The sequence below is a fragment of the Festucalex cinctus genome, chromosome 6, assembly GCF_051991245.1.
Source record: "Festucalex cinctus isolate MCC-2025b chromosome 6, RoL_Fcin_1.0, whole genome shotgun sequence".
NCBI lineage: Eukaryota > Metazoa > Chordata > Actinopteri > Syngnathiformes > Syngnathidae > Festucalex > Festucalex cinctus.
Window position 1 is genome coordinate 9,227,953 of NC_135416.1, and position 24,548 is coordinate 9,252,500.

Below are 24,548 nucleotides of genomic sequence, written 5' to 3' on the forward strand. Positions count from 1 at the left end.
CTCACTGCGCTCCGCTCTGAAATGAAACTGGCAGATTTCACCAAGGAATGGCGCCTAAGAGCACTGCGGTGCTATTTGCCTTTTGTCTTAGCAAGTGCGGTCTATAAATATTGGAAAAAATTGTGCGATGGAGCGGTAGAACACAGCGGGCCAGAGGGTAGAGCAGGGTTTCAAATGCCTGTGCTTTCTATCATTATCTCACCGGCCATCTTGTTCCTGTAAGCCCCTCATGAATAGACCAAATTAACAGCAGCCATCCACAATTGAAAGGATTGTTTTGAGTCAGCCGCTTTACTGCCCCGACAGCATTTTGTTTAAATGGATGGAGACCGACAAATGACGTCCCATAAGCCCACCACACCCACACCCCCAACAACCGCTCCTCTTCTTTTTGACTCACTGTCTATGCATGCATCAGTCTCATCTCTTGGTGCTTACTCTGTGCCCATCATTTGCAAATTAGTAATCATGACAAAATATTACATCATAATGGGTTTTTTTTTCTCCTACTGTTAGGTCAACGTCCATCAGTGAAAACAGTATTAAAACATATTATTAAGCCAACAATAGCAAGAAAGTTTACCTTAGTAATGCTATATTTTGAAACAAAAACATTAAAAAGATGGACATCATTGCTGGCTGTTGCCAAAGTGAATGATGTCATTGCCATTTTAACCCCGCATTACCTTGTTGTTTGCTCTGTTGCATTGCTGGGCAAGCTAGGACACTCCTTTTTGTGTTATTTTAAATCAGAATTGAGTTCAGGAAGGTTAGCTGGCGCTGCACACCAAATATTTGAGATGCTTGTGTCAAACCTGAGTGTTGATACACAGATTGTTTTCAAAGCTTCATTATTGACATTTTTTTAGTTTACAAATTCATATTGAGCATTGTCCATTTTGATTCATCACAGGAATTAGGTATATGACATAAATAACTGTCCACATTGTAAGAGACATTATGTATTTTGCACACCAATTGTTGTCCGATGTCCATCCTCTTTTGGGATGTGATTAGTATGACTGCTCAGTCTGCTCAGTAAAGACCACTTCTGAGTCCACATAGTTTCCTGAGCAGTGTCCTTGTTCCACTGATGGCCTCCAAAGAATCTTCTTATCTCTCTGTCCTGTACAATCTGTCTGCCCATGTGCTCATTGTTATTGTCCACCAGTGCTTTCCCATATTTCCTTCTCTTTCCCTTTCTCCCTCCAACTTCTCTCTTTGACCTCTACTATTAATGTGGAAAAAAAAGGTTAAAGACATGCATGATTTGCTCGAAGCAAGTTAGAAAAGGCGCCAAATTAAATCAATTTATCTCCTGAGGCAGTTCTTGACAAACTCTGCTGTAACAAGTACTTGTCCCACTTCTTTTTTGAATGGCTCTGCACTGATAACCATTGATCTGATGGCAACAGCTCGAAGCCACAATATATAAGAATTTGACCTTAACGGATTTGACAGCACGCAGATGGTTCACTGGCTTGTAATAAAAAGAATAGCCAGGACGACCTTGGATGACCTACATTTTAGGGTTCTATATTTGTGGTCCAGCCAGAACAGCTCTGGCTGGCTGGCTTTGGTTTGCTACATGCCCGTGTGGAAAGGACGAGGGAATGCTACACTTTACATAGGCTGGTCTCTAGTTGGATGCAGACTGCATAATGTGAGCTGCGGATGGACCGGCAATGAAAGACTCGTGCTTTCCCTCAGAAATCGTCTCAGTTTTATTTTCAAAGTGCTCTGTTCTTGTCAAGATACTGCTAATAACCACATCACTTTGCACTTCAACTGCCTAAAACCTCTAGTACCATTTTAAGGTAATTACGCTTTTTTCAAAGCTTGGTCTGTTTTATTACTTTCAAACAATTGTTTGGGGCTTTGCTTTTTAAAGTGCGAGCTATTAATCTCCTTTGAAATGCGCCAAGAAAAGTCATGTGTATTTTAGTCCACAGTGGGTAGTGATGGGGGTAATTGTGCACTAGAGTAAAAAAAAATTTTTTAAAAAATGAGTAGTTTGATCAGCATGTGAAACGCTAACACCAAGCATTTGCACAATGGTAAGGTATTACTTTTTTTTTTTTTTTTTTTTATATCAGTTTAGTTTTTTTGTAGGAATATTTGAACAACATTACCTAGGGATGACTAGGAAGATTGAAGCCATGGGAAGCAGAGATAGCGAGATTCAACATCCAATAGCAATGGTTATTGTGGTAAGACAGTGAGGGAAGACATCAGATCAGTTGGTTTTAGAGAGGATGCTGCAGAAGATAGATTTAGGTGGAAAAGGATGTGGCGACCAGTCGAAAGAAAAGCAAAGAAAAAAGTATTTGAGGTGGTACCAGTGTGAAGAGCATTGGGATGCCAGAGAATGCAGGAGCTTGAAAAATATTCAGTGACAAGTGGATAGTGGTACAGAATCCCTGTTGACACCCATCGTAATGACTACTTGAAAAGTCTGTTTGGCTACAGCAGTCGTTGCCGGAGGGCTTCGTTTTGGTCTATTTCCAGGCCAGTGTACCTCTCATTTTTGTTGTGCCACATATAGACATCTCCAAATAAGCAGCCTGACTGCTCGCCAAACTCCCACGCACTCACCAGCGAGCGGCAAAGGCACGCCGAGTAGTGTCCCACATGAACGCCCGCCACAGGGAATCAGCTGGGATTTGATAAGAACATATGTTCTTGTGTTAGGGAATAGAGTGTCGACATCCCCAGGGGGAAGCTATCACTCTGCCAGTGCTTTCCAAATCCCTAGTAAAGACAGACAAGTCCATGCTTTCACTTCTTTGTTGTTGCCAGTGGATTTATCTGTGGATCACAGCAGAATGAAATAACTGGATGAGCAGTGTTTTAGGCAATATCTTTTAATGTACTGTAATGCTGGGAATCGAAGACCTATTCATTACAATAAAATGAAGTGAAGCGAAAGAATGAAAAGTAATGCCCAGGATATTTTGTGTATTCGACTAACTACTGGGACATTTTCTTTTCAAGGGACAGCTCCTTTGCTAAGCTAACACCAAGCTATCTCCATTGCCAGGTTATTTGCTTAATGGGAGATTCTTATCAACTCAACAAGTATGACTCATCTCTCAAAATTTCTCAGTCAAGAAGACACTTTTCACGTAGGAATCCACACCTGAAAGATTGAAATAAGTCAGAAAAGTAGTGACCTAAATAAAAAGTGACACATGGCGTGACACCAGACACCAGTGCATGTGCTAGTAGGTTGGGTATTTTTGCCGACAATTTCTGTTTGGGACGTGTCATGTCTGTCATATCTGCTAGATTGTCACTGAAAAGGTCGTGCAACAGTCATGGAAAATCAAATGTGGGTCCAGGCAGCCCAACTGGGCTAAACGAGATACTTGATGTTAAAAATGACACATTTCATCTAAGTTCCTTTACATACCCTGATAATCGTTGGTCATTTAATTCATCTCGTTCTTTGGTGCTGTTAGAATCAGGTCTCATGAGCTAAAATGTTGGTCGAATTCCGATTTGTACAACATCTAGAGGTTAAACTGTTAAACGTCTGCTTTACCGTGTGTCTCCAGGGGCCCAGCTCACTGGAGGACCTGACCAACACGCAGCAGCAGCCCAGAGGCCGCCACAGTTTTGTCCAGGAACACTTCCAAGCCCAGTATAGGTAAGAACATCTAGAGATATCTCTTGATATGCAATTGGGTCATGCATTTAAACTGACCTTGAAAATGGGGCTGACTAGCAATCCCTCACTTTAACAACAGTAGTTCAAGCTCCATTTTGAACACTCACATATATGACTAAATATATTAAATGTCAGTGGCTATCCATCCATTTTCTTCCTCCTCAGAAAACTGGTTGCTAGTCAATCGCAGGGCACACAGAGACAAACAACCATCCACACTCACAAGCACACCTAGGGACAATTTAGAGCACCCAATCAACCTGCCATGCATGTCTTCGGAATGTGGGAAGAGACCCACGCAGGCACGGGGAGAACATGCAAACTCCACCCAGGAAGGCCAAAGCCTGGACTCGATCTTGCGTCCGTCCTCACCACTGGGAGGCAAACGTGCAAACCAGTCAGCTTTTAATTATAAATTATGATGTTCATCATTGTAAGTACAAACCTGTCCAACATGCAAGTCATAAAGCGTTGCTCATGTAATCAGGTTTCAGAAGTTTCAATTCATACTCTTGTAGTTTCAGAATGAGCAACCTTACATCAATGTTCATACTCTTTGAAATATGAAATACGTCTTCGAAGCGATGGTTCCACTGCCCTCTATTGGAGGTGAAGTGGCATGCCAGAAAAACAAACAGAAAAGCACAAGAGTCACATTTGAGCTGGGGGGAGAAATCCTCCTTATTATAATCCAATACTTTGTAAGCATTCAATCGTCAGATAAAGCAGTGAAAGGAGCAACACACACACAGTAGGTTTGTAATCACTTGTTTGAATGACAGCTCTTGTTAAGTCCACAGCGGTAGCGAGTTGGAGCTCTCAAACAGTTGGACATTCTGTCACTGATTAGCTGCCTTAGCGTCACAGCTAACAAGCTTATCGTGTACTGCAAGAGTCGCAACATTGGTGAACACTGAAGAAATGTTTTATTTTTTTTCCAACACCTCTATTTGACTGAGAGGGTTTCTTCAGGACCAGTTTACAATATCTGAATAGATAATCATTTCCATTTTACTTTTCACTCACAGTATAGCCCGCATAGCTGTACTAGAGTCTTTTGTGTGTAAAAATAACACATGCTTGTTTCAAATGGAGAAAATGAGGGCACGTCTGGAACATTTACATAATTCAACTAAAAAGCTGTTGTAAAGTAAACCAGTGTGATGTTTTCATGAAACTATCACTGATTATTAATAAGCAAAATTCCTAATTAAAATAATAAACAATCTAACCCAGGCTGTCACCATTGCTAGGCTAACTACGAGGCTAGCTCCTTTTGTAAACTAACTGCTTGGCTAGCTACGTGCTAGGCTAACTGATACGGCTATGTTAGTTGCGCTGCTATTTCTGTTGCTAGACTAACTGCTTGGTTGTCTAAATTACAAAGCTAAATGCTAGGCTAGCTCCTGCTAGGATAATTGCTATCCTACCTCCGTTGGCATGTTAACTGCTCAGTTATCGCCATGTTGTAATAACTGCTAGATGGCTACATTGCAAGGCTAACCTTTTGGCTATTTTAGTGCTAGACTTTGTGCTTGAGCCAGCTCTTTAGCTAGGTAAGCTTTTGGGCCACACAAACTACTGCTTAGCTTGATTACCTCTTCGACTATCTGTTTTGCTCCAATAATAGTTTCGTTAATTATTGGTGACAAAAAGGCATGAATTAAAACAAGATTATTGGACAAGACAGCCCCACTAATACTCATATTACATAGCAACTGAAAACAATGAAACCATCCATCCATCCATCCATCCATCCTTTCCCTGTTCTGCTTATTCGGACCATGGTCACTTCATTTTCATCTTGTTTCTAATCATTTGCTGTCAACATATCTCGGTGCTGTGATCGACAGTTGCAGGCAGCTATTTGTAACAATAGAGCAATTTCATTTATTGAGTTTTGTTTGTGTCGTATTCATCGACCTGCGACTGTCACTCAATCTCTTCCTTCTTGTTCAATTGGTCTCCCTTCCTCTCATCTTCTTTCCCCGTTCCTTTCATATCTTCCATAGATGCTCCTCAGAGGGAGTCAGCTGAGTCCTGTGATCTGAATAAATGTTTGCGATTAGAGCCCGCGCTGTCTTGTGCATTGGGCTGCCGACGTGGGAGTCGGCGCTCGCCGTGTCTCCGCGCTTGTGTTTGAATGCATCTTTGTCAGGGCCTCGCTCCTCCTCTCTGTCTGTCACCCTGACTTTGTGGTGTCTATTTTTAATGGCCTGTTGTCTCCAAGACGTCATCTAGCTCTAAACAAGTTTATATAACATGTATGACGGATGGGCTTGTGGATGGAGGAGAAATCATCTCAAACATTGAGTTAGTTGTATCTATTTCTTTTACTGATTTAAAGTAACAGTATGGGATAAAGCTTTCTGACACGTCAGTACATTTTTCTTCAGAATGTCTTGATTATTGTCTTAAATTCGTTATGCACTAAACAAATTCAATACACCTTGTGCCAGATAGAGCAGCCTCAGAACATAAAATGTATTTTTTAATTTCTCAGAAACAAATAGTTGTCTGGAGTGCCTGTCCACCTATCAAGTGTGAAATTAAACAACCAGCTATCTATAATCTTATCTATAATTGTGTCTGAGTGAGGCGTTCATAACAACCAGCTTATTTTCTCTGCTCTTAGCAGTTGTGTGAAGATCGACCAGAATCTGGGAATATTTGGTGGCGTGTCCACATGGATCTGAATTCCGCAAATCTTAAGGCCGAGATACACCAATCCGACGTCGGGAGTCGGACAGCATTGGGCTGATGCCATGCGACGTCTGATCAGTGTATAAATTACTGGCGTAAAGTCGGATCGAGTAGGAATATGTTGGGGTGGCGTTTCCAGCAAATTCGACATGATGAATCGACTTTTGGGCATTTGGTCGCTGTGATTGACTGTTAGCTAGCGAATCAGCGCACGGGGCAAGAAGAGGAAGTGACGAACGTGGTTAAACAGTACTGATGGAACGCCTGGACCTCTTTTTTTTTTTTCTTTCTTTTTTTCCCCTGATTTTGCATATCGTCACCCTGCTGTACCCTCCGCATTTGAACGTACAGTGTCAGTCTGGACAGAAGATCGGGAAGATGACTTTGTCTCTTTGGTTCAAGAGAGACTGGCATTGTATGATATTACCGTTAAAGGTTATGCCGACAAAGGTATGAAAGCCGAACTATGGCATGACATGGGGACACGACTGGCGATAGCAGGTAGGATTTACTTTTATACGATACTGTGCAAAATCTGGAGTGTTTCATTCACGTGGGAGGACATGAGAGAAAAGTCACCGATATGCATTGTTTACGTTTTAATATAAAGAGGTTTCCGGTTGCCTTTAAGAATAATGACTATCGCCGCCGATGGTATGGAGGGGAATTACTTCTCATGCATGCTGTCGGGGTCGTTGCGGTGTGTATTTACATCGTGCCGACGTCGCAGGGTGTTGGCGTCGGTCACATTTGGCAGACATCGGATTGGTGTATCTAGGCCATTACAGGTGATAGCTTTATAGATGGGGTAAAGGGTTAAATTAGCCTCTGGTGATGGCGAACATCTTCTCCTCTATAGTCTTCAAGTCAGTGGTTTCATTTTGGCACTTTAGCTTTGTGGATTAAATTTTAATTATAATAATCTCAATTTCTAATAAACTAGTGATGTATTCAATAAATTTACCATCACTGATTACTGTGGATCTTTCTAATAAAATTTGGATGATGATAATGATGGAGTGAGTGTGAGCGCTTGTGTCTTTTTTCCACTTTCCTCTTTGCTCTCTCCTTGTCAACTTGGCTGTCCCGTGCCCGACCTTGTGTTCATATTTAATGCCCACAGCCCCGCTGCGGTCCCCTACACTTTGTTGTCGCTGCCTTTGTGTCTCTTTGCTCAGTCGCTTTTGTTTCCCTATCGACCTCAGATGCCTCTGCTGCCCTCATCATCCAGAGATGATTTTTTATTTTATTTTTTTTTATACAACTGATCATCTGGTCTTGTTTTTGTTTGGTGTTCAAGATCAGAACAGCAGCACATTTTTGTTGTTGTTGCTTAACTGCATATCCAGATGGCCTAATTCAAGGATTCTCATCCACACTGTGGTGCATGCAAATTACCAGACTATGAACTTGTATCTTGCACGCTGACGCCACACATAAGAGGATTTTGTGTCTGTGCTGTTACTTTATATCATTTGGTCCATCGGGCCAACATTGTGTATGCAAGTGATTTCTACTCCCTAATGGACACTTCCATGCAAGATTTAAAGGATATGAACCTTGTGACAGTGGACTCAAATGCACCAGAAAAAGTGTCATGCAGTACAGTAATGGCAAAATGGTGTCCTGGCAAATACAAATTATGTCATGTGATATTCCTCAAAATAGTGGTCATCCTTCTAATAGATGGTGTGTCCCAATTAGTTGCTGGGTGAGTCATCCACCTGAGATAAATAAATTCTTCTGTTCTGTGGCAATATTTTTTTAGTGTATTATTACTGTAATAAACACCGGAATTGTCTTTCTAGTTTATTCCTTGCGAGAAAGAGAAGCAGTTGGACCGGGCAGATGCAGTAGACAAGGGCTTCTGACTAACACAACAGCTGCTGTCCCACTTGTACTAAACACACTTAGGCGTGGCAATATCAAACGTACAATTGTTGACTATTACTTGGATCAGAGAGTATGAAAAGAAAAAAAAAAAAACTTGGGCAATGATCCACATGCTGCTTCGCCACGTCCAAAGACAAACGCATTATCCTATAACATGTAGCAGCCCATTCTGTTAATTTTAATTATAGCTTTCTTTTTACCCATCAGGAAACAAATCGTAGTAACTGTAATTATCTGAGCTAACAGACACTGTTGTTGAAGTCTATTTGAACTGTTGCCAACCAAAACAGCAGTAATTACACTCTCAGATGAAGTGCGGAGTCTTACTGTACTTTTTAGAAGAATTTCTTGCAGAGACCTCATAAATTGCCTCATTGATTATTTTGGAATGAAACACAAATAAGGCTTCTCCCATATAGGCACCTTCCCACATCTCCAGTTTGAGTAACTTAATGCCCCCAAGCACCATTTGAGGAAATATATATATTTTTCTATAATAGGTAAATTATATTCTTGGATTAAAAATAGAAATATTTTATTAGGTAAAAGTCAAATCTTGTTGACCTTTTCTTCTTTTCTCCCCAGGTCATCTCTGACTTGCCCTCATTGCCTTAAGCAGAGCAACACCTTTGACCCCTTTTTATGCATCTCCCTACCCATCCCTCTGCGACAAACCAGGTAATGTATGAAAAAAACACAATTACAACTCCAACACTCACTGTAAAAAATAAATAAATACTGTAGATACATTAGAGCCATGTCTGTTATTTAATAAGCAAAATAATTGCTAATTGGGGCATTGGAGATACATGGACAATGGCCATTACCCTCATTCAAATTATTGGTGGAATATATATATTTTTTTTTAGTTGTGTTTTCGTATTAATTCTTACTCCATGTTGTCACTTGAAATGCATACAAACAAAGGCATTGAATTCAGAATTGGGTGCTTGGACCTGCTGTGTAATTCCAGTCTAATATCATGGTTCTGCCTTATTCGTATAACTTTTCCCGATTCCTGTTTTAATAGGTTGTACTATGTGGAATTTATTGATGATTCAAGAGTCATTCTTATATATTATGACTAGCTGTGTAGAAGATGCATACAGCTGACTAATGCACTGTTAAATTTTCTACATTCATGCCTAATAAATGTGTCCTTGTTTCACACCTCATGCTGACAGACCACACTGAGACTGACAGAATTGCATCCACTCTGACAACATGCGGTCCCTTTGATTACACAAAACACAGCTACTGTGGCTCTCATACAGGCTGGTGTGATTCCATGCTCCTGCTGAAGCAGTATTTAAGTCGACGTCATGCGGAGTCTGAGGTCCCGAAAGCATGAGCAGGCTAGCAGCAGGGTGCTGATGCCTGTATGCTGCAGATAATACCAATACCAATAATACAATTCAAAACCAAGCCTTACTGCTTTGTGGAAATAGGGGCTTTGGATGTACTAAAACAAAATCATCTCCAAATATCCACAAAAAAAACGTCCACAAATAACGTATGTTGTGAGGATCTTAGGACAGGCAAACACTTTGCACAAACAGGCATGTGAAGTGTGATACTATGAATCTAAGCATTCAAGGAGTGTTAAAGGAATACACAACGGTGTGATGAATTCCAATATTAGTCCACTAGCTCAAAGCTATAATGAGACAAGGTGTTCAAAGATGGTCTCCATTTCCTGTTGCTCTCAAAAGTCATCCTGCACTCTCATCCCGTTTTATTTCTCATATTGCTGTCTCATCCGGCGGTATCCTACATTATTAAAACAACAACACATAATGTCCTCCCTCCTAACACATTCTAGCGTTGACTTGTGAAGAGATGTGAGAATAATCCAATTAGATATGAAGTCACACTCAGACAAATTCGATTATCCGTACCGGTGAAATTGGATTTTGTACAACAGCACACTAATACCTCCAAAAAATGTGTTCCATTTCAAAACATATTAAAATGTACAACATGGCACATCTTCCTAATTCTGTGGAATGTTTTGTTGTGTTGAATTCTTTATGATTCAATCAAGTTAACTGCCTCTGTTGTGCAAAAACAAATGCCAACATGATTTATGTCGCCAGTGGTGTCCTCCGGGGCCAAGAAATCAGAATCGTTTTTGGACATATGTGTAGCAATGCTGATATACTACATTTCCTCCAGAACCAGCCATATTTCTAATAGAAGCTAAGCCCCAATTAGTTGCAGCGTGCATCAGACACCTCCCTTTTCCAGTCATGAAAAATTCCATCATTCAGTCCGCAAAGGGGATGCCACAGTTCTCTGTAAAACCAGTACCTACCGTCTGTGTCCAGCTTCAAAGTGTAGCACCAGATGAAGAAACAAACTTAAGGAAGCACCTGCTTCATTCAAATCTCTGGTGTACGTTAATTTCAGTTTCACCATTGATGACAAAGGAGTGAAAACCTTTGACCAACATTTGACCACCTCAAACCATTGCTTCAAGTATCTTCTGTACTTTTAAAGAAACAAAATCAATATAACAGAGCTTCTCCTTTGTATCTTGATATCATGTCAAGCAACCCGAATAGGTAACAGACAATCATGACTAGCTTGCAGAAGCGAGGTCAATAAATAAAGAGGGAGGTCAATAAACACAACAGTCGCTCACGGTGCATGCAACTAATTTAATAGTCAACAAATAAGAATATAGATGATTGATGAGAGACAAACAATACCCAACTAAAGGCACAAAATGAACTACTGTAAATTATGAAATGGCTGCTGGGATTCCATCAACTTAGTAGTGTCATACGGCAAATCACATTTTCATCATGTAGACAACTCACAAGTACATACTAAGCAGCCATCGACATAAACAACAATGGAGGACAGTAGGGGTGTTAAAAAAAAAAAATCGATTTGGCGATATATCGCGATACTACATCGAATCGATTAAATAATCGGCAGAATCGAATTTTTTTTTTTTTTTTTTTTTTTTTTTTTTTTTTTTTTTTTTTAGGATTCACACCTTGAGCATGGAAGAATGTTATATGAACGGCACATTAAGCCTTAATATTTTTATTTTAATGCTGTTCAAATGTGAAACAGATTGCAAACTGTTTGTGTACAGTGGCTCACGGTTATAAGCCTCAAGTTTTAGATAAATATATTCATACAAATCTTACAGTGTACATGTACAAATTTACTGATAGTATTTTCTAAATTTGAATGGAAAAAAATCGCAACAATCGACTTATAAATTCGTATCGGGATTAATCGGTATCGAATCGTGACCATTCGTATCGGGATTAATCGGTATCGAATCGAATCGTGACCTGTGAATCGTGATACGAATCGAATCGTCAGGTACTAGGCAATTCACACCCCTAGAGTACAGAGAGATTTGTGTTTTCAAGATGGAAATAAAGTCACTATTTTGAGCTTGTGTCAGCTAAAGATGAATAATCAAAGTTCAGTGTTGATTTAACACATTAAAAAATGTAATGTAATATTATTAATGTTAAGTTTTAATTTAATATGTCAGGTCAAAAATATTTTCTTTTAATTTATAAAAATTCTTTGAAAACAAAGGCCTCTATTTATTTATTTATTTTAAATATTTATCTATTTACCGATAGGACAGTTTAAAGAATGCACTTCCAATAAAGTATTGGCAAACCATTTTTATGTGTAGTGCGGTTGTTGGCATCTGCTGAATCTAAGTAATAATTATTTATAATCTAATTTAATTACTTTTAAAATGAAGTCGTCAGTAGAGTAACTCTTACTTTTTCCAAGTTAACTGTGGCAACACTGGTGATGTTTATTAAAAAAAATAAAAAATAAAATAAAAATCCTTCAGTGCCAATAGGTAGATGCCTCTTTGTTTGCAGGCCAATGTGTGTGACGCTGGTATTCAGCACCAAGGGTCAGCGGTATCTGCGAGTGGGGTTTGCTGTGCCTTTCTTTGGTTCACTGTCCAGCTTGAGAGCCATGGTAGCAGAGGAAGGAGGCATCTCTCCGGACCAGGTGCTTTTCATTTGCACCTATCTGCTCCATATTTGTGTTATGGATCTCTGAAATGGAATTATAGTATCGCTAACTCCAGTTTCATTAGCTCAAGAGTTGTAGAATTATAATGTGGTTTTGTGTTGTCCCATCTGGTTCTCCCGGCGCAGGTCATTCTGGCCGAGTTGTACTCCACGGGATTCCAGCGTTCCTTCTCAGATGACGACGACCTGACAGCCATCGCTGACAGTGACGTCATCTACGCCTTTCAAGCGCCGCCTCTGCACGGTCGCGGAGGCTCTGCGCCGCACTCAGGTACCCATGGTAACAGGATATGCATGTCATCATCACTCCATCCCTTTATCATCCAAATGCTCTCCTGTAGTGCCTCTCTCTTTTTCCCCATTTTGATTGACTAGCATTCCCACAGACACATTCAGATTCATGAAACTCCCACCTAGCCTTCTGTGTCGGCAGCTCGATTTGCATATTTGTGTGTTGTACTTCTTTATGCATGAAAGCACCTCGGCTTCTTTGATTGCCTCGGTGTCTCAAAGCCACCTGATGTGCCACCTCATCCAAAACTATTTTTGTTTTTACTCCAACAGCATCTCACTTGAATAAGCGCATACAAAGTTTAACACAGTAAAAGAGAGTAAAAATAGACAAAGGTCCATCCATCCATTTTCTTAGACTTACCCTGCCTGGCTTGGGTCTCAGGGGCAGGAACCCATGCAGAGAAGCACAGATCTTCTTTTCCCAAGCCACTTCATCCAGCTCGTCCGGGATGTTTCCAGGACACATAAAAGTCAGAATCTCTCCCACATGTCCTGGGACTCCTGAGCACGTCACAAGTGAGGCATCCAGGAGGTGTCCTAAACAGATGCCCGAGTAATCTCATCCTTCTCCTCTTACCCAACCAGTTAATCGAGAGCTTTTCCTTTTTGTCTGCACCGATACGGCGTCTGCTTCACTGCAGACACAGCACCAAGCCGATGGTTGTCTCCCACTCCATCCTTCGCGTCCTCGTGAACAAGAGCCCAAGAGACTTGAACTACCCCACCGTGGAAAGGATCTCATTCCTGACCTGGAGCAAGCCCTCCACCGTTTTCCCACTGATGACCCTGGCCTCAGATTTGGAGATGCTGATTTTCATTCCAACCATTTCATACTCTACTGCGAAGCTCTCCAACCAAAGTTGAAGATCACTGCTTGATGAAGCCAACAGAACCACGCCTTCATGACATCTGGAAAATGGAGATGCAATAATTACGGCAACAAACCGGACCCCTTCAATGCCTCGTCTGCATCTAAATATGTCATGTTTTCTGTCTTTTGATTGGTTGTTTTTCCCAGCACAGAGGGTTTTTTTGCAAATCAAATTAGAGGCACAAGATGGGGCCAGAGGTAGCTGATTTATTTTGTAGACGTACTCCCGGAAAGTGACAAAATATATTTAAGAAAATACAGACATCTAAAACTCATCTAATGTGTTAAACAGCATCTGTCAGCAGGGACTATGGTGGATATAATTTGCTTTTAAGCACTTAACTTAAAGGCTTAGAAAATTGGCCAGAGGATTAATTTTATCCTGCATTTCAAAAGAAAAACAAATAAAAAATAAATCTCAGTAGATCATCTATATTGTAGTACAATGACACTTCTTTCTAGAGGATTTTAAAGCTTGCATTTTGAGACTTGAATATACTGTACTTGCATAACCTCAACATTCTTTTGATTAACACTCAGATGGAGATTCACCTGGCTGATGACAAAATAACCATTGTACACACTTCCTCATTTTAGGTGGTTAAAAGACGCTCTTATATTTGGCAAAATCACATAAAAAAGGGACTGGAAGAAGGATGCATCTGGCTTCTTTCCTCTACCTAATCTCTTTCTCCACAGTCAGCAGAGAGCTCAGGTGGTCTGTGGCCATTGATGCTTGTTTACAGCCCTGACCTTTGATTCATGCGGGTTTAAGCTCACAGCCCCCTCTGGGTATTTTTAGTTAGTGTGCACATTGTTAGTGACAGGGCTCACTCACTAGATATTGAAGCACATCATACCAGAAGTCTCTCCTCTATACAATGCTTGGGTTTTCTCTTCCATTTATTTGTTGCTTTCACACTTAAGACACACTCAGGTAGGCGCGCATGTGCGTGCTTTCGCGTACGTACACGCACACATGCACACGTGGTAGAAATGAGGGCAAGGCTCTTTGAGGAGCATTTTTCATACTTTATTCTTTATTTCAGACCCAGGGGGATAATCAAGTCAATTTTATTTATAAAGCACTTTAAAACAACCATCAAACCATACAAAGTGCTGCACATGGAATAGAAATCAGTCATGCAGTAAAGACAAGCAAAACAAAACACAAAATAAAGTTAATGAATATCATATGGATCAATAAATTATAAACACAAAATACAGAAGACACCATAAAACGTATTACAGTAGGCTCATGGTTGAAGTTTTGAAAGTCTTCAAATTAAAATGAAAACACAAGAGGAAACAAATAATCTAGTAGAGTCCCCACAAAATTTCAAACAAGTCATTACTCCGTTTAAGTCATACAGTCTTGCTCAGTCGCAACTTACATTAGAGTGATAAAATGTTTACACCCATAACAAATAAATGAAGTCACAAATACTAAGTCAAGTCTTCCATAAACTTAAGCCAAGTCAAGTGCTAAATCCGTGACTTGATTCTGACTCAATTCATGTCACTCGAGTCAAGTCATGTGACTCAAATCAAGTCTTGTGAATCATCGAGGTTCCGTGACAAAGTACAACCAAGAGTGGGTGAATAAATGTTCAGAAACGACGTGTGTCCTTCCTTCGTCAGAGATGAGGTGCAGCATTCTCGTTCTTGTGCTCCAGTGAGAGTGATCTCATCTTCACCTCCTACAAGCAGGTGGGGGACAAAAGGAGGAGGTGAGAATTGGCTGGAGTCTGGCAGTAGACTTGGTGCGCTGCATCATCCACAATCTCCACTATTACTTATGATCCACCAACATACCATTGCTGATAAAAACCGTATACATATAAAACATGGTTTCTTTGGAAGTTCTTCTGGAACAAACTCAGCCACACATTTCTGTATGTCGATAAAGTCCATTTCATTTAATTATTAGACATTGGTGTAATTGGATGAAATCACCAAGCAAAGTCCAAGTTTGTGTTTCTCAGAAAATCTGGCCTTTTACATTGCCTCAAGCTCTTAACCAATTTTCACCGCTGTGTATATGAGGTGTGTGTAAGTGTCTGCCGTAACAAATGTTCTTGTTCCACCCAGTGGAAAGAGAAGAGGTAATGTTGCATTGACTATTGAGGCGTAACTGGGAAACCTTACACAGCTGTTCAAGACAACATGAGACAGTCTGGATTCTTCATTCGGTGCACTTGCACAATTCCAGCTGCCTGTACAATGATAAGGACAATGCCATTCCTGTATTCACGTATTGGGATGTATGGATAAAATTTAGGTTATGTTTTATATACATGTTCTATTTTAAGTATTAGTATTATTATTTTTTTAATTCTGAAGACATTGAGTTGTATTTTTATTTATTTATTTTTTATTTTTTTTAAACAATTGTACCTTTTACAGCATGAACTATCAACCCAGCCAATTTATTTCTTTATGCATTCATTCATTTACTCATTTGGTATTATTATTATTATTTATTTATTTATTTATTTAGATGTTATAATGGTATTTTTTTATTATCAGTTTTCGGTGGAAATAGGATAGGAGTCATTTCCCTTAACTAAAAAGGAAATGTACTCCATGTACTTTTTAAATGTTCCTTTTAGAATAGAATACAGTTTTAACAGTGTGGTTATTAGATTTTTCTTTTCTTTTTAAATTAGGTTACATATATACCTGTGCTTTTGTATGCGTATGTATATAAATGTGTATGCATGCGTGCGGTGCATACAATATACCGGTATTTTTTATTTTTGTTTTTGTTTTTGCTTTTATTATTCAGGTGAACCTAATGAGTAGTGACTCATCCTATTATACAGTTGCATCCTGTAATAATTTGCCTTCTGCTCTTCTATCCTCAGGGTATCACCACAGCCTCCCCAATTCCCCATATAGTTCCTCAGCTGCGAGGTTGCCATCATCCGGCACCGTATCCACTGAGTACCTGAACCAGGGCGGCTCCTCCAAGATTCTGCTCCTCATTTGCAACACATCCGGAAGTGGTCAGCAGGCTGTCCGGTGAGCTGTGGATATTGAAAGCAACTTTCTCATGCTTGTTATGAAACAAGCAGCAATAGGTGCAAGCACACCGGGCTTTCAACGGGAAAATCAGAGATGTCACTCTTGAAATGCCCAGCAATAATTTAGAAACTAATGACGAGCCCTCTACACATCGCTGAACTAATCAGAATTAAATGGACGTGCTCTGGAAAGCACTCAATCATTTAAATGGAGCTCTATGTCTGTAAATTCAAATGGGAAGAAAAAGAAGTGATGTATACCATTATTTCAGTTTTAGGCCAAGACATATATTAGGATGGATTGTTTACACTTTACTGTGCAATTTCCCCTTCGGGCCCATTATTCTATTTTCCTTTTGGATTGTGGATGACAGATTTAACCAGGTGTCACCTTCACTCACTCTGCTCACAGTAATTGTTTGCAGTTATGTGCTCATTCAGTTCGCCGCATCCCATTTTTCCTTGATAATGTTTACTGAATGCAGCATTGACTCTCCTGGCTGCTGACTTTGCTTTGTAGGGTCGTGACATCAATAGCCATTCGGAGGTGCCGTGTGGGTTAGAGGTCCACTGTTTTTTGCTTTGACACGAGTTCTAGATTCCTCAGGGCAATTTTTATCTGCTCCCCCCCCCCCCCCCCCCCCCCCCCCCCCCCCTGTTCTTACAAGGTTTGGGCCACCATTTCTCATGCTGGAAGACAGGAGCACCTCTTGGGAGCAGCTGCAGCAGAGCATCCTCACCAAGCTCTATTATCTGATGCTGAACAGATCTCAGGCTCAGGTAAATGCCATCAGCTCCAGTAGATACTAGTCCACAAGGCTCACTGAAGCCAGAAGGCAAGTGTGATGGGTTTTCAATTACCGTGGAGTCTTCTGGAACTTGGGCACCAATGGTGTTATTTGATTTGTTCGTATTATGAAAAAAAAATAAAAAATAAACACTCGAGTGGACTGGCGCTGAGGTGGTACAGTTTGACAGACAAAAATTAAGTCACACAAAAATCCACAGTTCTCCTATGAGACTGTTATAATACTAAAATGTTACTTGGCCCTGCAAATGAAGTGTCAATCTCAAGACCCAGGGGCCAGATCCGGTCCACCACATCATTTTATGTGGCCTGCAAAAGCAAATCCTGCGCACCAACTAAAATTTCAAAAATAAACATGACATTGAGATACTGCAGGCATTTTTTTGTTGCCCTTTTTACAGTAACTTGAACAATTGTTGACCATCTATTATCCTTCACTTTTGATTTCCAAACTAGTTATTCATCAATTTATTGTGTGTTAGTAATAATATGATGGGGTAATGACACTTTTATTTGGTTTCACAGTCGTAATTGTCCTCTGAGGGAAACTGTGACTACAAAGTGTGACAAAAATGAGTTTGACACCCCTGCGTTAAAGGTTTTTTTTTTTTGTTTTTTTTTTTTGTTTTTTAACACTCTTGGAAATGTTTCATCTAATCCAATTTTAGGTCAATTTTGCCATGATAAAACTTTAAAAATACCATAAAAATATTTTAAGTAACATTGATTTTTTTCTTTCTTTCTTATATAGTTATTAGCTGTCTTATCAATCAGAATTACTTTTGGTCATACGTAAAACTTCAAAAACACTTAGCCAAAACACTTCAATGGGTCACTATATATTATATTTTCACATTTTTCTCTTGGTTGTTTTTTTTTTTAGCTTAATTTTATTTCTTAATTTTATAACTGAGTCAACATATGAAAGCTCCTGAGCCATAATTTACCACATGCTGAATGAATTATTGCACTGTTGACTTTGTGAGTCCCTCTAATTGTTGGCATGTGGTCACAGTGACTTATAGCTTGTTATTAAGCTCCTGTTTTATTCATTCAAACTGCATTACACCTTCTATTCTTGTCAAATGAACACAACAGCACCTTGTGTCATAACTACCCTCCAAAGACCTAATTTAAAGAATGTGTTTTTTTATACTGTGATTTGATTACGATTATGATATGATTTGTTTGGCACAGGGCACTAAGGCAGTGTTAATTGTTAGTGTAGTTCATTACTGAATATATATCAACATGAAGAATTGTAGCCATAAAGAATAATACTGCCTTTCCTCATTATGTTTTTGTTTGTTTTGATTTAAAATCACACTTAAGTGACAACAGACACCAACAGTCAAATATGCACTAACTTGCATTTTATCTGCCCTCTTTTGTGATTTCTATAGCTGAAAACACTTTTTTGCCCTTCCTTTGTCCTCTTTATGAAAACAAAATCAGTCGTCTAATTGCTTACAGTGATACAGATGTGAAACATCTCGTGATGGTAGTCATATTGCCACCTGATAGTTTACTTGGTTTTCCTTCTGGTCCATCCATCCATCCGTCCATCCATCCATCCATCCATCCATTTTCTTGACTGCTTATTCCTCACAAGGGTTTCGGGGGGTGCTGGAGCCTATCTCAGCTGGCTTTGGGCAGTAGGCGGGGTACACCCTGGACTGGTTGCCTGCCAATCGCAGCCTTCTGGTCCAGTCAGGAATTATTTGTAGTGCTTTGACTCAGGAATGGCTTCTTCTCATTTAGGAGGTGTTGTGGCACCACCCAGTGGTTTTCTTGCGGTGTTACAACTTTAAATTTATGTTGTTTTTTTCAACACAAGACACTGCTGGCATGTAAAGTGAATCAGCTCTTCCCACAAATGTTTTTTTTTTTTTTTTTTTTCAATTACAACTAGAAAAATATTTTTATTTCAGATTTTTTTTTTTCTATTCCCCATAGCTTTGTGGGGTTTTGAAATTATGTCTTAGTAATGATTCAAACCTTCACTAATTCCCTTTTAAATACTGCCCATGTGTGTCCTGTAATATAGTGGCCCCCTACCTCTGTGCAGTGGGCCAAAACCGAGCAGCAGGCCACACAGAATTACTGAACAAAAAATTATTATTGTTATTATTATTATTATTATTATTATTATCATCATCATCATAGTCTGTAAGAAGTTTTATTTTGTCAAAATACTCATCTCGTTCATGCTTAGCGAAATGTATTTATTTATTTTTAAAGTATTTTTTTAGAGAGCTTCTTCAGAAAGGGGAACCAGCCAAATAATGAGACAGTAGGAGACAATAATGGCAGTCCAGGTATGGATTTATTGCTAAACCCGCTTGCTCTGTGTATTATGTCACAACAGGCTCACTAATGCTTAAATGAAACCGACGAAAATGCGTTGGCAAATGCAGCCCAAGCATCAGGCATTGAAAAACAGGCCTTTTATTCAATCAAAACTTAATTATACATCACCGTTCATACTTGAAAACAACACAAAGTGCTTCAATTAATTGAAATTTAATCAATTTGATTTTAGGCTTCTCACAATCGAAACAACCTGGGGAAAAAAACTATAATAAAATTAAAAAGAAACTAGTAATGTGCCAAATGGTGCCGCGTATGTGTACCGTAATACTCATTGTAGTGAGTTGTATATTCTGTTGTATATTCAATGTGACTCGGTCTTGCAGAAGGCAATGTATACCTTCACTAGAAAATGGAAAAATAAGTCATATTTTTGTGCATTTTGTTAGTCATACTGCCTTCACTGCCTTGTTAACATCTTCTCTGAAGCTACAACTCAGTAACGCCAAAATATTAAAAAAACAACTCAAAATTATGTTGACTGTAGGGTAACTATTGGACAAAGTTGGCTTAAAGCACCCTTAGATAGAAAATGTCTGAATTTCTATTTGCCGTACTAATGAGTTTGTCTCTCTCTGCAGAATGCCAGGGTGCTTTTTAAGATCAGAGTGGTGGGAGGATCGGCATCTTATAGCTACCTTTCACCTCAAGACAGCAGGCCGCTGCACCACCCTGCCGTTGACAGGTAGGAATCTCACCATTTGTGTATACAATCACCCATATGATGATGCCAAAACAAAATGTTTTTTTGTTTTGTTTGTTTTTTTCTCAAATAAATAAGTAGTTAGTGAAGTAAAAACGTTCTTTTTACCCCTCCTTCAGCCTATGGATGGATAGATTTGAATGTGGTTGGTTAAATCTGTATACAGGTCTAATTGTGAGAGGCTGTGAACAATTGTGCAACCACGTTATCTCAACTGTTTATTTTTACTTCATTTTTTTTATCATAAAAATAATAATAATTATTATAATTATTATCATTAATGTGTTGTGAAGGCTTTTTGCATCCACATTTAGTGCCTCTATGTATCTACTCAACCGTGATAATAATCACACGGTCACCTTGCCTATTTTGCCAAACAGAACGTTTGTGTTTCAGTCTCAATTGTCAGTGTGAGTGTTGAGAACATCAGTCATCATCTGTAGTCTGAGATGCACTCAATCGATAGTTGCTGTTTCCCTGGCAAAGCACCTTAAAGTGTCCAAAGAATATATCAGTGAGGAAGCAAGAGAAACGTGTGCTGGTTTTGCCTCTACTTTTTGTGATTATTTTCTTTTACAAAGCCTTTTCTTTGAACAAGGTTAAAAAATATAGCAGTTGTAAGAAAAGAATTCATATAAAAATGTTCAATAGCCTTAAAAAATGTTCACTATAGCTGAATTGCTGTGTTACATTTGTATTTCATTTGATAAAAAAAAAAAAAATAAAAAAAAAAAGAGGATATTTCAATAATTTTCTTAAATATCATCCCCTGGCTAATATTATTTAATAGAAATACTAACAAGGTTGAAGTTTTGAGTTTTTTGGTGTAAGAATATTGGTGTTTTTGTGACAACGCCTAATTTACTACTTAGAAATAATTACATTTGCTACCTTCTTTCGTGATGTTAGGGAAAAGGGAGGCATCTATTAATAGAACATTATATTTGTTTCAGTTGGTGTTTTCTTCTTTTCAAAGCTTTATCAACTTGCTAACAATACAAAATCCCACAGGCCTCTGAAGATTGTTGCAGCTTAAAATTAGTTTTTTTTTTTAAAAGTAAAAACCAGCAAAATGACAAAGTCAAAAATGATGCTGATTGTCCTCCATCTTGCTCCCAATTACTATAATGTATGTGCTGTTTTTTCAGTAGGGAATACACACTGCCTGGCTAAAAATAGATCCACATTTCCGCTTTGATTACCACAAACAATTGCCACATTTATTATTTTCATTATGCAACTTTTCAAAACATTATTCTTTCTATGTTTTTTTTTTTTTGCTTGTTTGTTTTTAACGCAAAGGAATGCACGTTCCTAGATACACTCTTGAGCTTTTACATGAGTGGCAGTTCAGCAAGCGAAAATGTCTTGTTCGCAGAAGAGGTCAGAAGAAAATATTGTAGCGTGGATGAGAAATGTGAACTAAAATAACTCCTTAGAAGCAAAGTAGAGCCAGAGGGCACTTGAAATGCATGGAGGAGACGGGCTGCAACAGAAGGAGATCCTACTCCTTTGGATTGAATGAACATGAACACATGGGGGATCTATCCTGTTTGAGCCAGTGGCTCGGGCAGCTGAGAAAATCTGAACACAAATCTCTCAAGTGTATCTAGCATTGTTGAATCTATATAATATGGAATTGAGGCTGTTCTGAAATGTTTTTATAAAAGTGTCTTGTGACTGCATGTAATTACACAGACAAAAACTAAACAAAGAAAGCCTGAAAATTAAACTTAAGAACTGTGTTGCTTTTATATGAAAAGTAATGGGGCAACAACCTAAATAGGCCGCATGCCAATGAAATGAAATCGTAAAAATCTAAATACTACAAGTGTTCATCTCACCACTAAGACGATTTGATACATACCTCGATACATGGGCTGCGATATGATTCACGAGCACTGTGTAAATTACAAGAAGTAGGAGACAAGTTTACATTATCCACATGAATTCCCGCTCTGCATGAAATCTAAAATAACTATTTGAAGTCAATTAAAGACCACTTTCTGAAGGGGTTTTGCTGCAGTGGCCTTCCCTTAAGTCCTGAAAGCTGGTGCTGAATGTCAATATCATAAGAGAGCACACCTTTGGTGTTGATTATAATTATACAAGTCTCAGTGCAAACTGACCTCTCTACGATGATCATCAACTCCTTGAGAGCGGCTCCGAACGGTTTAGTACCAGTCATTGCCGCTGAGCTGCAGGAAAGGTCACATCTTTTCATGCGGCTTACGGCTAAGATTGAATGTCAGTATTTGCAAGCCATTTTTTTTTTCTCTCTTTTGACATTGAGGCATAAAAGGGCTTTCTACGTGGGCGTAACAGCAGGGGTTTGTGTTTAAAGAGAATCTAATGTGTCACATTTGAAAAAGAGAAGGATAACTCTTTGGACTGTGGCAATTTGCAGGCATACCGCGTGCAAGAAGCACTGCCTCTTATGCCAGCTCATTGGGGGGGAGAGTAAGTGCCTCCTTGATGGGATCATCAAGTTCGCAACACTTTTGTGCTCCGGCAGCCATGTGATTTGACATACTAACTAGACACACAGGAGTGTGGCATTACTTTGGCAGCTGAATTACCCCATTACATATACATAAATGTGTTTCGATGTGTTAAAAGTTTAACCAACCTGCCATCAATTCAAAATGGCAAATGAGGCTCTGAAGTGTATTGCAAATGAGTGACATTTTTCTTCGCAGGCGAGACGGCAACCAAAAATAACTTTATAACGATGCTTGTTTTCCTCCATCTTGCTCCCAATACTACTTGGCCATGGAATTGATTATGCAAATGTCACATTTGTTTTATTCCACAGTTGTACAACGTTCTTCTTTTTATTTTTATTTTTTTTATTTTTTTCTTGATTTGATGATGAGTTGAACTACTCTGTGTGGTCTGGACGGTTTTATAGCCAATCAATGGTGTGCAAACGATGTCCCATGGTTCCCCAACGAAAGGTTAAGCCAGGCATCTAATGGGACGTGAAGTATCGACACATCAAACATAGTTGATCAAGACAAGCAAATAAGTTCTCCTCTGAAGTTGGGAAGACAGACAGCCTGCAACATGTTGCCAAAATCAAAGAAAATGTAGGACGCATTTGGACTGCTGCTGAATTCTGACACTGTATATTTTCTACCTGAGATCAAAGCACTTGGCTCTACTCTGTAAATATGTCACCCATCACCACAACTCATCATCAGACTGATGCAAGTACAGTAGTCACGATGTTAAAAGCAGCAGCATATGCTGCTGTTGTACATGAACGGTTTTCACTTTGAAATCCTATTTTAGTTTTGTTAATAAGTCTTTTATTTAGTAGTTTTTGGGTCCCTTTTGTGGCATAACCCAACCCTCCTACTCCACCCCCCTAAAAAAAAACAACATTTTTGAACTCCAAATAGTAAGACTTTTGGTGCATTCAAATGTAGTGGTATCGCTGTTAAGTTGCTATTTGTATTTCCGTTTTAGAGCACTGAAATTTTGTGGCCCCGGGGGACCTCCACACGTGAAGATTGTCATTGAGTGGGAGCACAAGCTTAAAGACTGGTAAGCAACATGACCGCCAAGTTGGGTGGGATGCACAAATTCTGTAGCAGTCTAGCTCTTCTTCAGCAAGTGTCCGCCTACGCTTGTTACCCGGTTAACTGTGTCATTGCCTGCCTGAGAGCAAAATTAAGTGTGTGACAACAACACTTGTGTGCTCCAGTCTGTTTGGCAGCATCCAGGAGGAAGTTGTTCAAGACGCTGAAAGCGTGAGGAACCAGCAGCAGCAACATCTTCAACAACATAGCTGCACTCTGGACCAGTGTTTCCAGCTGTACACCAAAGAAGAGCAGGTGAGGTCCAGCATTTTCAAATAAACAATATGCTTCATTTTAACTGTGGTTCACTTTCTACTAGAAACACATGTCAATGTTTGACTGTTTTTTCACACTTCCTGCTTTTCTCCACTGTTAAAATTTGAGAAATTTGGTGACAGAGGCTGTCCACACTTTGTGTTCTCGACACAAGCACATATTAACTTTTACTGCTACACGTTATCAAAAATCAACCCCCACGGTGCCGGCCGATTTTGAGCATTTTAACTCATCTTTCAAGGCAAACAGAATATTGTGTTCCTTTACAACATACACAACATGGGTACCACATCAAAGATCGCATAAATGCTATTCAGCGACA

General features: G+C 39.3%; 1 protein-coding gene across 1 annotated transcript in view; it reads left to right on the forward strand.

Moving 5' to 3' along the window:
* Positions 1–24,548, forward strand: part of usp43a (ubiquitin specific peptidase 43a) — a 64,018-nt gene that overhangs the window by 25,128 nt on the left and 14,342 nt on the right. The window contains exons 3-11 of the mRNA XM_077525650.1: positions 3,558–3,649; positions 8,852–8,944; positions 12,136–12,271; positions 12,421–12,565; positions 16,327–16,483; positions 17,154–17,265; positions 20,245–20,348; positions 23,838–23,915; positions 24,076–24,205. Coding sequence (XP_077381776.1) covers positions 3,558–3,649; positions 8,852–8,944; positions 12,136–12,271; positions 12,421–12,565; positions 16,327–16,483; positions 17,154–17,265; positions 20,245–20,348; positions 23,838–23,915; positions 24,076–24,205 — 1,047 coding nt within the window. The remainder of the gene's footprint in view (positions 1–3,557; positions 3,650–8,851; positions 8,945–12,135; positions 12,272–12,420; positions 12,566–16,326; positions 16,484–17,153; positions 17,266–20,244; positions 20,349–23,837; positions 23,916–24,075; positions 24,206–24,548) is intronic.